This window comes from Macrotis lagotis, chromosome 2, assembly GCF_037893015.1.
Source record: "Macrotis lagotis isolate mMagLag1 chromosome 2, bilby.v1.9.chrom.fasta, whole genome shotgun sequence".
Classification (NCBI taxonomy): Eukaryota; Metazoa; Chordata; class Mammalia; order Peramelemorphia; family Peramelidae; genus Macrotis; species Macrotis lagotis.
Genome location: NC_133659.1, coordinates 61,403,544 through 61,416,642, shown reverse-complemented (window position 1 = coordinate 61,416,642; position 13,099 = coordinate 61,403,544). Strand labels below are relative to the sequence as shown.

At 33.3% G+C, this 13,099-nt stretch overlaps 1 protein-coding gene across 1 annotated transcript; it reads right to left on the bottom strand.

Moving 5' to 3' along the window:
* Positions 1-6,679: 6,679 nt before the first annotated feature.
* On the bottom strand, positions 6,680-10,785 carry LOC141511023 (lymphotactin-like). Its single transcript, XM_074220363.1, has 3 exons — positions 10,705-10,785; positions 7,898-8,009; positions 6,680-7,108 (listed from the first exon to the last, which is right to left on the bottom strand). Exons 1-3 carry the CDS (start codon positions 10,763-10,765, stop codon positions 6,994-6,996), a joined length of 288 nt encoding a protein of 95 aa, XP_074076464.1. The 5' UTR covers positions 10,766-10,785; the 3' UTR covers positions 6,680-6,993.
* Between the last annotated feature and the right edge of the window lie 2,314 nt (positions 10,786-13,099).

Below are 13,099 nucleotides of genomic sequence, written 5' to 3'. Positions count from 1 at the left end.
TTCTTTCTTCCATTTAGATCTGACTTTTCTCTTACTACATGATCATTATGGATCTATATTTAGCATGGTTATAAATGTGGAGTCTATATCAGATTGCTTTTTATCAGGAGGAGGGGGAGGGAAGGGAGGGAAAGAGAGAAATGTAAAACTCAAAATTTTCCAAATAAAAACTTTTACACAGAGTCAGAAAAACAAATAAATAAAATATGTTTAAAAAGAGCTATGATTATATGAAAAAGAAAAGATTTTAAGTCTTTGAGCACATATATTAACCTCATTTGGTTGGAGGGAATTTCCTAATTTGGGAATACTATCTCGACCCTTCAGTGCCTTCCTATAACAAGTTTGTAATAAAAATTTTTGGAATGGATTAATGTTAAATCAGGTGCTAAGAAGCTTTAATGCTTCACTGTAGCCTAATAAATTCTTTGTTACTTTTCAATGCCTAAGTTTCAAACTCTTGATCAAATTTGGTCAAGGAGCCAAACCTCATCTAACTCTCTAGTAAGTGTACATAATGTACACTTGGATGATCTCATAACACATGCTAATGCAACATTCTTTTTTGATGCCTAAAACCTGAGAATCTTATGTGGCTTTTATATTTTTTCAACACTGAGTATAAATTCCTACTATTTACCTAATAAGAGATTGGCATAGTGGGGAGGCAAGGAGTTCAAGATAAAGAGTTCATTCTTGAGGACCTTTTCCTTCATTCTTGAGGACTTTTTCCTCCTGAGGGGGGCAGCATTTCTTCATCTAAAAAAAGGCTTGTGTTTGCATTAACTCACATAACTGCTCTCATTGGACCTTCTTCAATGGTATACTTCTTGACTGACATGACTGCAGGGATCAGCATCTCAGTCTCACATAAAAATTCTTCCTCATGGAGACATTTCTCACACTTATTTTTTAAAAGATAAAGGAAAGAAACTCTGAATCTCCCAAATTAATTCATTGAACTAAAGGGAATGACTAAAGCCTGAACTGAAGCCAATGGGGTAGTCAATTCAGAATTATAGAATGAAATGATGCCAATGGAAAGGCCAAAAAATTAATCAAAAAACATTAAATACCTCCAATGTGCCAGAAAATGGGGTAGGAGCTCCAAATACAAAAACAAAAATGCAATAAGTCCAACTTTCAAGGAATTTGTATTCTTTATAACAGGAGGGTTGATATTAGGAATAAAGCATTTTCATTTCTATCATTTCTATCACCATGACTGCTAAGGAGAACAACGTTACTTCTAGGACATTGTGACTCAAATTCAAGCATTCAAGCACCAGGACTTGGCCTCTGATTCTAAATAGAATTTGTTATCTTCTATACCATCCTGCCTATCTATTTAATTTCTTTGAAATTGAAGTGGGGTGAGAGAAGTCTATGTCTAATTTCTCTTATGTAGGTTTACAAAGTGGAGACTAGCTTTTAGATTCTTAAAATTAGAAGTGAATGGGATTTTCTAGTCTAATCTTTTCATTTTTAAGAGAAAGAAACTCAAGGCCAGAGGGGCTTGATGAGTTGCCAAAGATCAAAAAAAAATTTCCTGTAGTGCCTATAGTACAGTGAAAATTGGATGCAGGCTATCTGACTCCAAATCCAGTACTGGTTCTTTATGTTGTAAGAAATAAGAGATACATTTTCAATTATATAATATGAAGGAACTTGGGCAAAAAAGGTCACTATACATTTATCCTTAGAAATGATCAAGGAGAACTTAGGTAGGAGATCCATGTGTTTCACTTGGAGACCAAAGTTGCCCTACAGAAAGAGAAAGAGATTTAGGAAGATAAGAATAGTGTGGTCTAAACCAAACCTTATCAATGTTAGGAGCTGTTCCTTTAGCAATTGGTGAAGGCAAGAGATTTCAGATGATTTTTAAACATGATGTAAGGATTGGTATTCAAGACATATATACAACTGATAAATATGTATAGGACCAATAGTCATTCCACAATAACTAAATAATTAAAGAATTTTTAAAAATAATTCTCAAAAGAATAGTAAAATATTCACAACCACAAGAAAATCTGTTCCCAAAACACTAATAATAAGAGAAATACAAACCAAAACAACCCTGTGGCTTTACTACATACCTTGAAAATCAGCAAAAATGAGGTAGTGGTTGTTTGTTACTACTGTTGTTATTGTTGCTATGTCGTTGTTATTTTGTCCTTCATTCTCAACGAAGCCCACAATATCTGGGGGTGATCCCATGACATGCAAGTGAATTGGACTTAAATTAGGGGTGTTCTATGCAAGTTCACCAGCCTTGCTTTCTCTTCTAGAGCCATTTGGGTCCAGTGGTCAGATATGGATCAAGATGACTGAAGATGGCCCTGGATGTAGTGAGAGATCTTTGCCTTTTAAAGACATCCAATAGCTAGTGTTGGAAGAAAATGGAAGTCTAGACACACTGATGCCTTCTTGGTGGAGCTATAAAATGGTATAAATTTTTTGGAAAACAATTTGAATCAGAGATTCCATTACTGGGCTTTACTCCCAAGGAAGCCATCAATAAGAAAAAAGTTCCCCTACACTATAAAATTATTGCAGCATTATTTTGTAATAACTAAAATTTGGAAACAAAAAAGGTATCCATCAGTTTGGGAATGGAGAAACAAACCACAGTAAATAAATATAAAAGAATATTGCTATGCTGTTTAGAAATGATGAATGGAGAGAAGTATGGCAAAATCTATATATACCAAATAAAGACACCCCCAATCTACTCTTTTGTTGATCAGTGCACATATTTTGGACTTTTTCCACTATATAGATCAGTTGTGTTGATTTCTTTTCCTCTCTAAAATAAATGCCATTTGTCATTTGAGATGACTCTCTGAAAGGCATATGGGGATAACTATATTATCTATATTAAATAGTTACTTGTGATAAGTATAGTAATTTAAGAAACAGAAAATAACAATATAACTTAAAAATAAAAAAAAAGATCGAAGGAAATTACCAAATTTCAGAAGTTTGTAAAACTAAACTGTAATTTTTCCCCATGTAATTTTGTGGACCCTTAGAATCTATCAATGGACCCCTTGGAAGATGAAACCAAGGTGAATAAACCCTCTATTTTGATGTAATAAACAAAATATATCACCTTTTCTCTTTTTCGTCTTTTTTCTACCCTTTCCTTTTCAGAACTCATTGTGTCCCTGCTGAATATTTTCTTCCATCCTTTCTAATAATTATTTTGAAACTGGACTTTCTTGTGGATGGAAATAACTTGATCTTTCCCTGTTTTATTTTAGAATAATCTTCTTTTCTTGTTCTTCTCAGTAATATAACCTACTGCTTCTCCTGAGACCACATACAAGACCTTCCCCTTGGAGGACTTTCACCTCTGATAGCCTACACAAATATTATAATCTCCATGGGAGTCAAATAAGAGGATAGAGATTATCTCCTCTATTTAAAGTTGAGAAAACAGGCTCAATAAAGAGGGACAAGATTTTGCTAGTCATTCAGTAATTGAACAGTGGAATTGGATGGAACCAACCTGTTCAGTAAAGTATTTTACACATATTAACTCATTTTGTCCACACAACTGCCCTGGGAGATAAGTGTTCCCTGGAGTCCGATAGAACAACTCAGATCTGGGCATCAACTATATAATATTTTGTTTTCTCTGTTAAGATTCAGTCTAGCAGTAATGATCCAGTAACAGTCCCTGAACCTAGGATATTGTCCAGACTTCTAGTTCCATTATCAATGAGAGTAGAATACATTTCTATCTTGGAAGCAGAGACCAAAAGTTTTATCAAGTTATATCAAGCACCCTGAAACAAGAGTTCTTGAGGTGCAGATGAATTATGTGCCTATCTCCATATGTAACTGTGTTTTTAGAACTTTATGCATTAGAACATAGAAGGCCAACATTTTTATAAAATTCATCATAAAGACAAGAATTTCAAGAATTCTGAGAGTCTATCCATTTCTAATGCTATTACACTACTTTAAAAAAGATCATATTCCCATTGACATGAGAATCTTTCCCTAGACGTAAATCACAAGTCCTTCAAGCTTAAATAGATGGAAACATTAGGGGATATGATCTCAGAATTCATTGTGAAACATTCATTGAGAATTAGGATGATGTCATGAATTCCAGAATTATTATCAGGAGAGACCTAGGTTCCTTCAAGATGGCCACATCTTCCCTATCTTTACATTTCTAGAGTTTGGAAAAAAGTCTTGAAATATAATTGGCACTTGATAAATGCTTTTCCAGGTGAACTGAACTCATATTCAACCTCTGATATGTGACAGAGAAAATCACTTCACATGTCTGAAATTGATATATATTTAATATCTAATATATATAATCTAATAGATATATATCTAATCATCTATATTAATATATCTAAAATAGATATATTAATGCCTATATATAATAATACTTACCTCAGGATTGTTATGAGGATCAAATGAAATAATGTATGCAAATAACTTTGTAAATCTTAAAGCACTATATCGATATCAGCTATTATTATCATTGATCCAACTCTCCCAGGAAGACATTTACATGGGAAATACATGAAATCATACTTAACAGCATTACCAGCTCAATAAGACTTGATAAAATTTCATCATCATTGATATAACCTTCAAGCCCTGAGGGCGACCCATAGTTAAATGAAGCATCAGAATAAGAAATTACTGGCAGATTTTTTATTATTATTCTTAATGATAAGGGTAAAAAAAAGGAGAGGAATTGGAAAAAGAATCTGTCCCTTGAAAAATCAATGCTATTTATATGTCCCCAGGATGACTATGAGAAGTTTAATAATGATGATAGTAATAAGTTATATTACATATGACAATGTATAATAATATACTACTAATAATAATTAATGTAGGATGAGAATTTCAAAGTGATTTAGTTTTATGATCACATTTTATCCTCCCAACTGCCCCAGGAGATAGGACATTTTAAAGATAGGAAAACTGAGACATGCTGAAGTTTAAGTGACTTTCCCAGTCACAATGTTAATAATCTAGGGAATTTTTGAGCTTACCTCTTCCTGACTCCAAATTTCACATTCACCTAGCTTATCTAGGAATGAACTTGAAATTGTTTTTTTACAACAGTAAAGATGAATTGACAGCAATTTGTTCATGCTCTCTAGATTAGTCTCTTCCTTTATGACTAGTACTGACATTTGTAAGAAGTGACCTGTGTTTCTAATTCCTTAGTGACTGGTTCCATTGTGGTAAGGGTTATCATTTCCATTTCATAAACTGGGGACCTGAGATGTTATACTTAAGTGCCTTAGAATAAGTGATTTATTCCTAACAAGTCCAGACAGAATTAAATGAGCTTACTGTTTGTCTGCCTACTAACTCCTCATTTTCTGTAATCTCTTTCTTCACCCATCCATAGTACTTAATCCTCCAGTTTACCTTCCCTAGGATTTGCGGTAAGACCAGAGAAACAGAAAGGTACTAATATGTGGGGTATCATGACTGCTCTTGGGCTGAGGGTATTTGGGGAAGAGAATAAAAAGTAAACACACCATTGAGATTTAATATCCTGACAGTGGTCAGTGAATGTTCCAAGAGAGGGATTTCAAGATCAGAAAGGAATTTGTTGGAAAATTTGAGCAGGTACTATCATTTAATATATTTTTAAATTCCTTTCAGTTGCTCATATCTTCCCTCTCCCATATCCTGTGAACATACACCAACATTGTTACTGGTTTGTCTATGAAATAAACGTGTCTTTAAAAAGGCTGAATTTCTTTCATCTCTAGACTTTTTCTATAATTAATGCTACAACCACAGTTTGAATAGAGATATCAGTATCATTGATGAGGGCAGTACCCATCTGATAAGGAAAGATGGAACCAAAATGGTGACTATGGGTGGTAGAAACAGGATGCATGGCTATTCTACTTCATAAGGCATCTCTCACTACTGGTACCAGAAATATGATCTCCATATGATCAAGACTTTCTTCAATTTCACAAGGCATCATCAGATTTCTTATAAAAGATATGGGAATCTCATACTCCCTGCAAACAGATTGCCACTGGTGACATAGTATAGTGACTTCCTAGGCAGAGAAAAGAAAGCTGCTGTGAGAGCTTCTTTGATTCTGTGAAGCTAAGATCTATGAAGATTAAGTGACATGATACAGACATACAACTAGTTGGTGGCAAACATAAGATTCTGATTCTCTTTAATTTTATTCCAATGCATTCTATAATGGAAAGATCACTGAATACAAAAATAGGGAAGTTGACTTTGAATCCCACTTCTGATACTTCTTTGCCATGAAATGACAAAGTAAATAATTTAATTTCCTTCACTTACCTTGCCTGTGAAAAAGTGATAATAACAATTCATATTCACATAATTCATATGAGATGGCATAGTATGTGACCATGGCATAGTGAATAAAGAGCTAGATGAGAAGCCAGGGAAAACTGAATTCAATTTTCATCTCTGATATATCCTAACCATGTGATTCTGACCTCTCCGTGTTCTGGGAAAATCCCTAAGACTAAGTTTCAAAGAAGATACAGACCTCCCAAGAGACTCCTGTGCCATTAAAATCATAAATCCAGAGATAATCTCTTTAGGCTCATAGAAAGATGAAAACAATATGGTCAATTTGTTTGAATATAGACACTTTATTTCCTTTGAAAGTCAACAGGAGACAGAAAGTGTTAGTAGAATCACTGATATTTATATAGCATTTTTAAGATTACAAAGCATTTAACATACATTATCTTTTTTTTAATTTTCATAGTAATACTGTGAGGAAAATTGTATATATCCTCATTTGATAGATGAGAAAACAGAGGCTTGGCAGAGTTAAGTAATTTCACCAAAGGAACACAATAGCATTCTGAAACAAGATTTGAACCCAGGTCTTCTTATTCTAAGTCAATCACTCTATTCAATCCATCACACACCTAGAATGATGATATCAACACAGATTGATAGTGACTTTGTTAGTAAGAGGTTCTAAGGCTATTGACCTAGTTGTTTTCCTCGAGGGATTCTGTTGTCCACAGAATTAATGACATTTTTTACCCAGCCGGCCTCAGGATTAGCACAGATTTTAATTCCTTTGCTGGTGATAAAACTGAAATGGAAGGGAAAAGAAAGAAATTGTTAGTTTTCTTGTCATTTTATCAGGCCAATGACTCTGTCCAGAATGGACACAAGATACTTCTCATGGGTTATTTTTGGGGAGGAATGGACCAATCATCCTTGGGGGACAGGACTCCTGAGATTCAAAGAGATGAAAGGATCCACTCAGCAAGTTGAGTTTAATGAGCTGTAGACTTGGATGTTGAGATGAATCCAAGACCAGTGTCTACCATGCCACACAGCCTCTCATGAGGGAAGTCCGTAAGATGCATGAAGGCAGGGGTCAAGTAGATAGATGATAGATATAGATAGATAGATAGATAGATAGATAGATAGATAGATAGATAGATAGATAGATAGATAGATAGATGATAAATATAGAAATATTACTCTTAAGTGCTTTTTCTATAATAAGTTCTCAATAAATATTTATAGAGTTGATAAATAGTAAAGTATTAAGAGCCATGAATGAGTTGTTGTGTGTCTATCTAATAGTCTTTGCCTTACTTCTCAATATCTGTAAGGATTTATACCTCATTTTTTGGTTACAGGGGATTTCTTTTATCTGATTCTCTATTCAAGTAAAAATAAATATTAGACACAGTTAATTAAGGTGAAACAATAAGAACAAATTCCCACTATGCACTTGGAGGGAGATTGATTTAAGGAATAAGAGAAATAAATCACTCAAAATATTGTATTTATTCCTGAGGATCATTTCTTATAAAAAAAAGAGTCATTTTGTGATTCTCCCTAAGAACTTATGCTTCTATAAACTCACATCACTGCTCTCATAGGGCCTTCTTCAATGGAATAACTCTTCACCCTCTTGCTTGGTAGAGGCTGGCTCCAGCTTACACAAAAACTCTTTTTTATCACTTCACTTCCTATACCTAGAAAGAAAATAATTTTTCAAAAAAAAGGGGGGGGATCCAAATATCCTATAATTAACTCATTAATTAGAAAGAGCAGTTTATAGGTTGAATTAATGTCATTGGGATCATTGGATCATCAGGAGGCATTTTCATTAAGCAACTACCAAATAACAGGCAATGTGGTATACACCGGACATTCAAAGACAAAAATTAAACAGTAGTTAATCTTTTTACATTGCAGAAAACTTGATATTAGGGATAATAGTAATTTCATTTCTGTTTCCATGAGTACTAAGGATAAAATAATATAGCTTCGTAAATACTCTGAAGCAAAGTTCAAGAATGACTCAGATCTCTGAATAAGCATACAATCCTCTCCATCATGCTGCCTCTGCATTAGATTGTAGACTTCTTGAAAGGAGTCTTTCTCTTCACTCTTTACCTCCCATTGCATTTGCACAATTGAGACTGATCTTCAGGCTAATGGAATTAAACTCAGAAAGGTTTTTAAGATTTCCCTGTTCCTACCTCCTTATTTAACAGATAAAGAAACTGAGGTCTAGACTTCATGGGTGAGTTGCCCAAGGTCAATGTCAGAATTCTGGGGCATCCTTGAATTTTGCTTCAAAATGTTTCAGAAACTATTTTATTCTTAGTAGTCATAGAGAAGGAAATTTGCTTATTATTAACCTCAATATCAATTTTCCTGCCATGTAAAAGTTAAACTCTTTACAAAAGATAAATTCATTTTTTCTTTGTACTTTTGGTGACTACCACACTGTGTGGCATATAGTATTGCTCAATAAATGACTAACTGATGGTCTGATGACATTAGTTCAACAGGCAAAATTTCCTTTTAAAACAATTTCATACTTGAACCTGTAGCACTTGCAGCAAAGTTGAGATTTGAACCCAGATTCTGGGATTGAAAATCTAGTATTTCACAAGAGAGACCCATTTTCAATAATTGATGTAAGATAATAATCCAGTCAAAAGATATCGCCATACTTAGAAATCCATTGTTGCTGTGTTGTATAGTCATTTTAGGAGTGATCAACTCTTCATGACCTCATTTGGAGCTTTCTAGGCAAAGCTGTGGGAGTGGTTTGTCATTTCCTATTGCAGTTTATTTTACAGAAGAGAAAACTGAGGTCAAATATAATGTATATCAACCTCTCTGAAACAGGTTATCTACCTCTAGGTACCATTATAGTTTTGGAAATCTGAACATAAAGTGCAATTTATTAGAATTCATCCAAACTATAACCTTTTCAAAAGTTCCTAGTGTTTCTCTAGTAATGTTGTTTCATTACTTCCAAATATCCTTGTTTCAATCTTTATGTTTTGTTCCTCCTCCTCCTCCTTAATAGTTGGATGATGATATGGTCAAAAACAATATCTTGTGACTTGGTGGTCAACTTTGATTATAGTATGGTGTGACATGGAAAGAGATCAAGACATAGAGTCAGGAGAGAGCAAGACAACCTGAGGAACGTGGCCATGCCTTATACCTCTGTCTATCTCTAGAGCTTACCATAAAACCTTGCACATTATGGCTACCTAATGAATGTCAAATGAATTGCATAGAATTCTGATATATATTGGTTGTATGACCATAGGAAAAATCATATAATTTCTCTCAACCTTCTAAAGATAATCTAATTAAAATTTACATATGGAACCTCAAGGGATTGTTATGAAGATTAATTGTGATAACATTTGCAAAGAATGAGGTTTATAAACATCAAAGTACTATGTCAGTGTCAGCCATTTATTACCATTAATCCACCTTTCCTAGGCAGGTTCTTAAATGATGGACACATTAGCCCATACTTGCAGTCTTGATAGCTCAGTAAGACCTCACAAGATTTCAGCACCATTGGTAAAGTTTTCAGGTTCTAAGGGCTGGTTACACAGGGAGGCATCAGAGTCAGACCTTACTAGAAGATTCATCAATAATTAATAATAATAATAATAATAATAATAATAATAATAATAATAATAATAATATAGAGGTAAGAGCAAAAAGAGGAAAGAGGAAAAACAACCTACCACTGGGAAAATTAATACAACTCATTTTATTCTAGGACCTCTAAGACAGGAGGATAATAATAATTGTAAATGTATATAATTAATATAACTAATATTAATATAGGATGATGTTTTCTATATGTATGAGAGTGTATATATATATATATATGTATAAACCTTTATATAGGTAAAATTTTGTTTTATTCTCACACCTATCTTAGAGGTAGTAGCTATTATTATAACCATTTTACAGATGGTGAAATTTAGGTATATTGAAGTTTAAGTGACTTACCCAGAGTCACACAGTTAGTAAGTTAGTAAAGATTTGAACTTGGGTCTTCATGACTTCAGTTGATCAAACACACTATCCTCAAATCATCTAGTTTGCTGGAACATGAACTTGAAATTATTTTTTCTGGAAATGAAGATATATTGGAAGTTATCTATGCTCTCTAGTGTTGTTTCCTCCTTTAACCAGGATAGACATCTACAAGAAGTGATCTATGCAGCCAGTTCTTTAATGACTTTCTTTCCAGGTGTCCATCATCTCATAAATTGTTACCAAGTCCCTGAAACTAAGAATCATCACTCCCCTTTCATAGAATGCTTTCCTGCTTCCCAACTCCACACTTTCTGTAATCCCATCATTCATCAAACACTAAAAGTTAATTTCTTAGCTTACCTTCCACCATATAGGCTGTGAGCCCAGAGAAACAGATGAGAGTCAACAGTAAGAATTTCATGGCTGCTATTGGGTTGAGGATGTTTGGGGGGAAGAACAAAGAGTGAAGATCCCTTTGAGATTTTATATTCTGACAGTGGTCAGTGGATTTCCTGTTTAATTTTGTCATTTAAAAAATTTCCTCTGCTCTATTCTTCCTAACCACATACTCTGTGGTCTTTGCTCTATGTATATAATGAAATAAAATGGGTTTTTAAAGTATATAGCTCTTTCATCTCCCAGTCTCTTATGTCCAAAGCTCATGCCCCAACCAAAGACTGAACAAATAATATAGCAAATGAGAACAGAGCTGCCCAAGATCTATCTGTTAAAGATGGAAATAAAATGGCTATAGAGTGTTGACAGTGGAAACAGAATATGTCATAGGACATCCTTCATATCTAAAACTAAAAAAAAACAGACTATGTGATTGAAACCTCCTGTTCATTTCACAAAGTATCATCATATTGAAGAAAGTAAAAAAAAATATGTTCAAGATACAAACTCAGAAGGATAGAATGGCTCTAAAGATCTACAAAAATAGTTTTAAAGAAAACAAAGCTTAGGCACAGCAATTCAGATACAATTCCTGGAAGAAATGAATTAAAATTTAATTTTTGAAAGTTTTTAAATAATTTTATAAATAAAATGAGAGAACAGAAGAAATAATTTGAGAAAATAAGTGCTATGCAGGAATATTTAGAAAGATAATTAAAAGCTTAGCACAAAAACTATAATCTTAGCCAAGCAACATACTCCTTGAAAATTGGACTGGGTTAGAGAGAAGTGACTGACAACAAGAAATATTAAAAGAAATTCAAAACCTTGAAAAACAGAAGAAAATATAACCATCTAATATCAAAAACTGCTCATCTAGCATTAGATCAATGAGGGGTAATTTAAGAATGACCAAATTATATGAAAGTCATGACCCTCCACTCTAAAGAAGAAATTAATCATTATATTTCAAGAAATCAAAAATGAAAACCATCCAGGTCTCTTGGAACTATAAGGCAAAGTTAAAATAGTAAAACCCCACCCAATACCTCCAAAAGAAACCTAAGTATCACTGATGTCTTTGAAGAAATGTAATAAGACAGAGAACTTTAGAAACATGTTGCTGTCTTTCAGGGATCTTAAAAGAATACAGAATACAACCAAGATTAAAAGAAGGACAGTAAATGGGAAAACAATTTTTGCAACTAGTGTTTCTAACCTCATTTCTAAAATATATAGAGAACTGAATCAAATTTATAAGAATACAAGTTATTCCCCAATTAATAAATGGTCAAAGAAGATGAAAAGACAATTCTCAGATGAAGAAATTAAAGTGATTTATAGACATATAAAAATGCTCTAAATCATCATTGATGAGAGAAAAATAAACTAAAACAATTTTGAGGTACTACCTCATACCTATCAGATTGGCCAATATTTTTAAAAAAGAAAAAGATCAATGTTGGGGGGATGTGGGAAAACTGGAACAAATGCACTGTTGGTAAAGGTGTTAACTGATCCAAACTTTCTGGAGAGCAATTTGGAATCAAACCCAAAGTGTAATAAAACTGTGCATGCCCTTTGATCCAGCAATACTATTACTAAGTCAGCATCCCTAAGAGATCACAAAAATGATAAAAATTCCAGATATACACAAATATTTATAGCATCTCTTTTCATAGTGACAAGGAATTGGAAAATGAGGGATGCCCATCAACTGGGGAATGGCCGAACAGATTATGGTATGTGAATGTGAAGGAATATTATTGTTCTATAAGAATTAATGAGGGAGAGACTTCAGAATAGGTTGGAAAGACTTGTCTGAACTGATGCTAAGTGAAATTAATATTGTACATATGAACAGCAACATTGGATGATAATCAACTTTGATGGACTTATTCATTACAGCTGTTCAATAATCAAAGATTATTCATGTCCTAAGAAAGTAACTATGGGGTTTAAATGTAGATCAAAGCTAACTATTATCAATTTTTAAAAAATTTTCAAATTTAAAAGCTTTATTATTTTTCCCCCACTAATGTTTTTCCCATTTTGATTTGATTCTCCTTTCACACCATGATTAATATGGATCTATGTTTATCATGGTTATACACATATAGCCTATAATAGATTGTATTCTGTTGGGGAGAGAAGAGAGTAGGAGAGAAAATGTGAAACTCAAACCTTGCAATAAAATGATTGTTTAAAATTACCACTGCATGTAATTGAAAAAAATAAATAAATAAAATATTAAGGGGAAAAAACAATTTAAAAGAATACAGTAAAAAGAGGATGAAAAATGCAACAGAGAGGAAATGAAAATCAGAGTGGGGGAAATTTTCTCACATAAATGAATTGT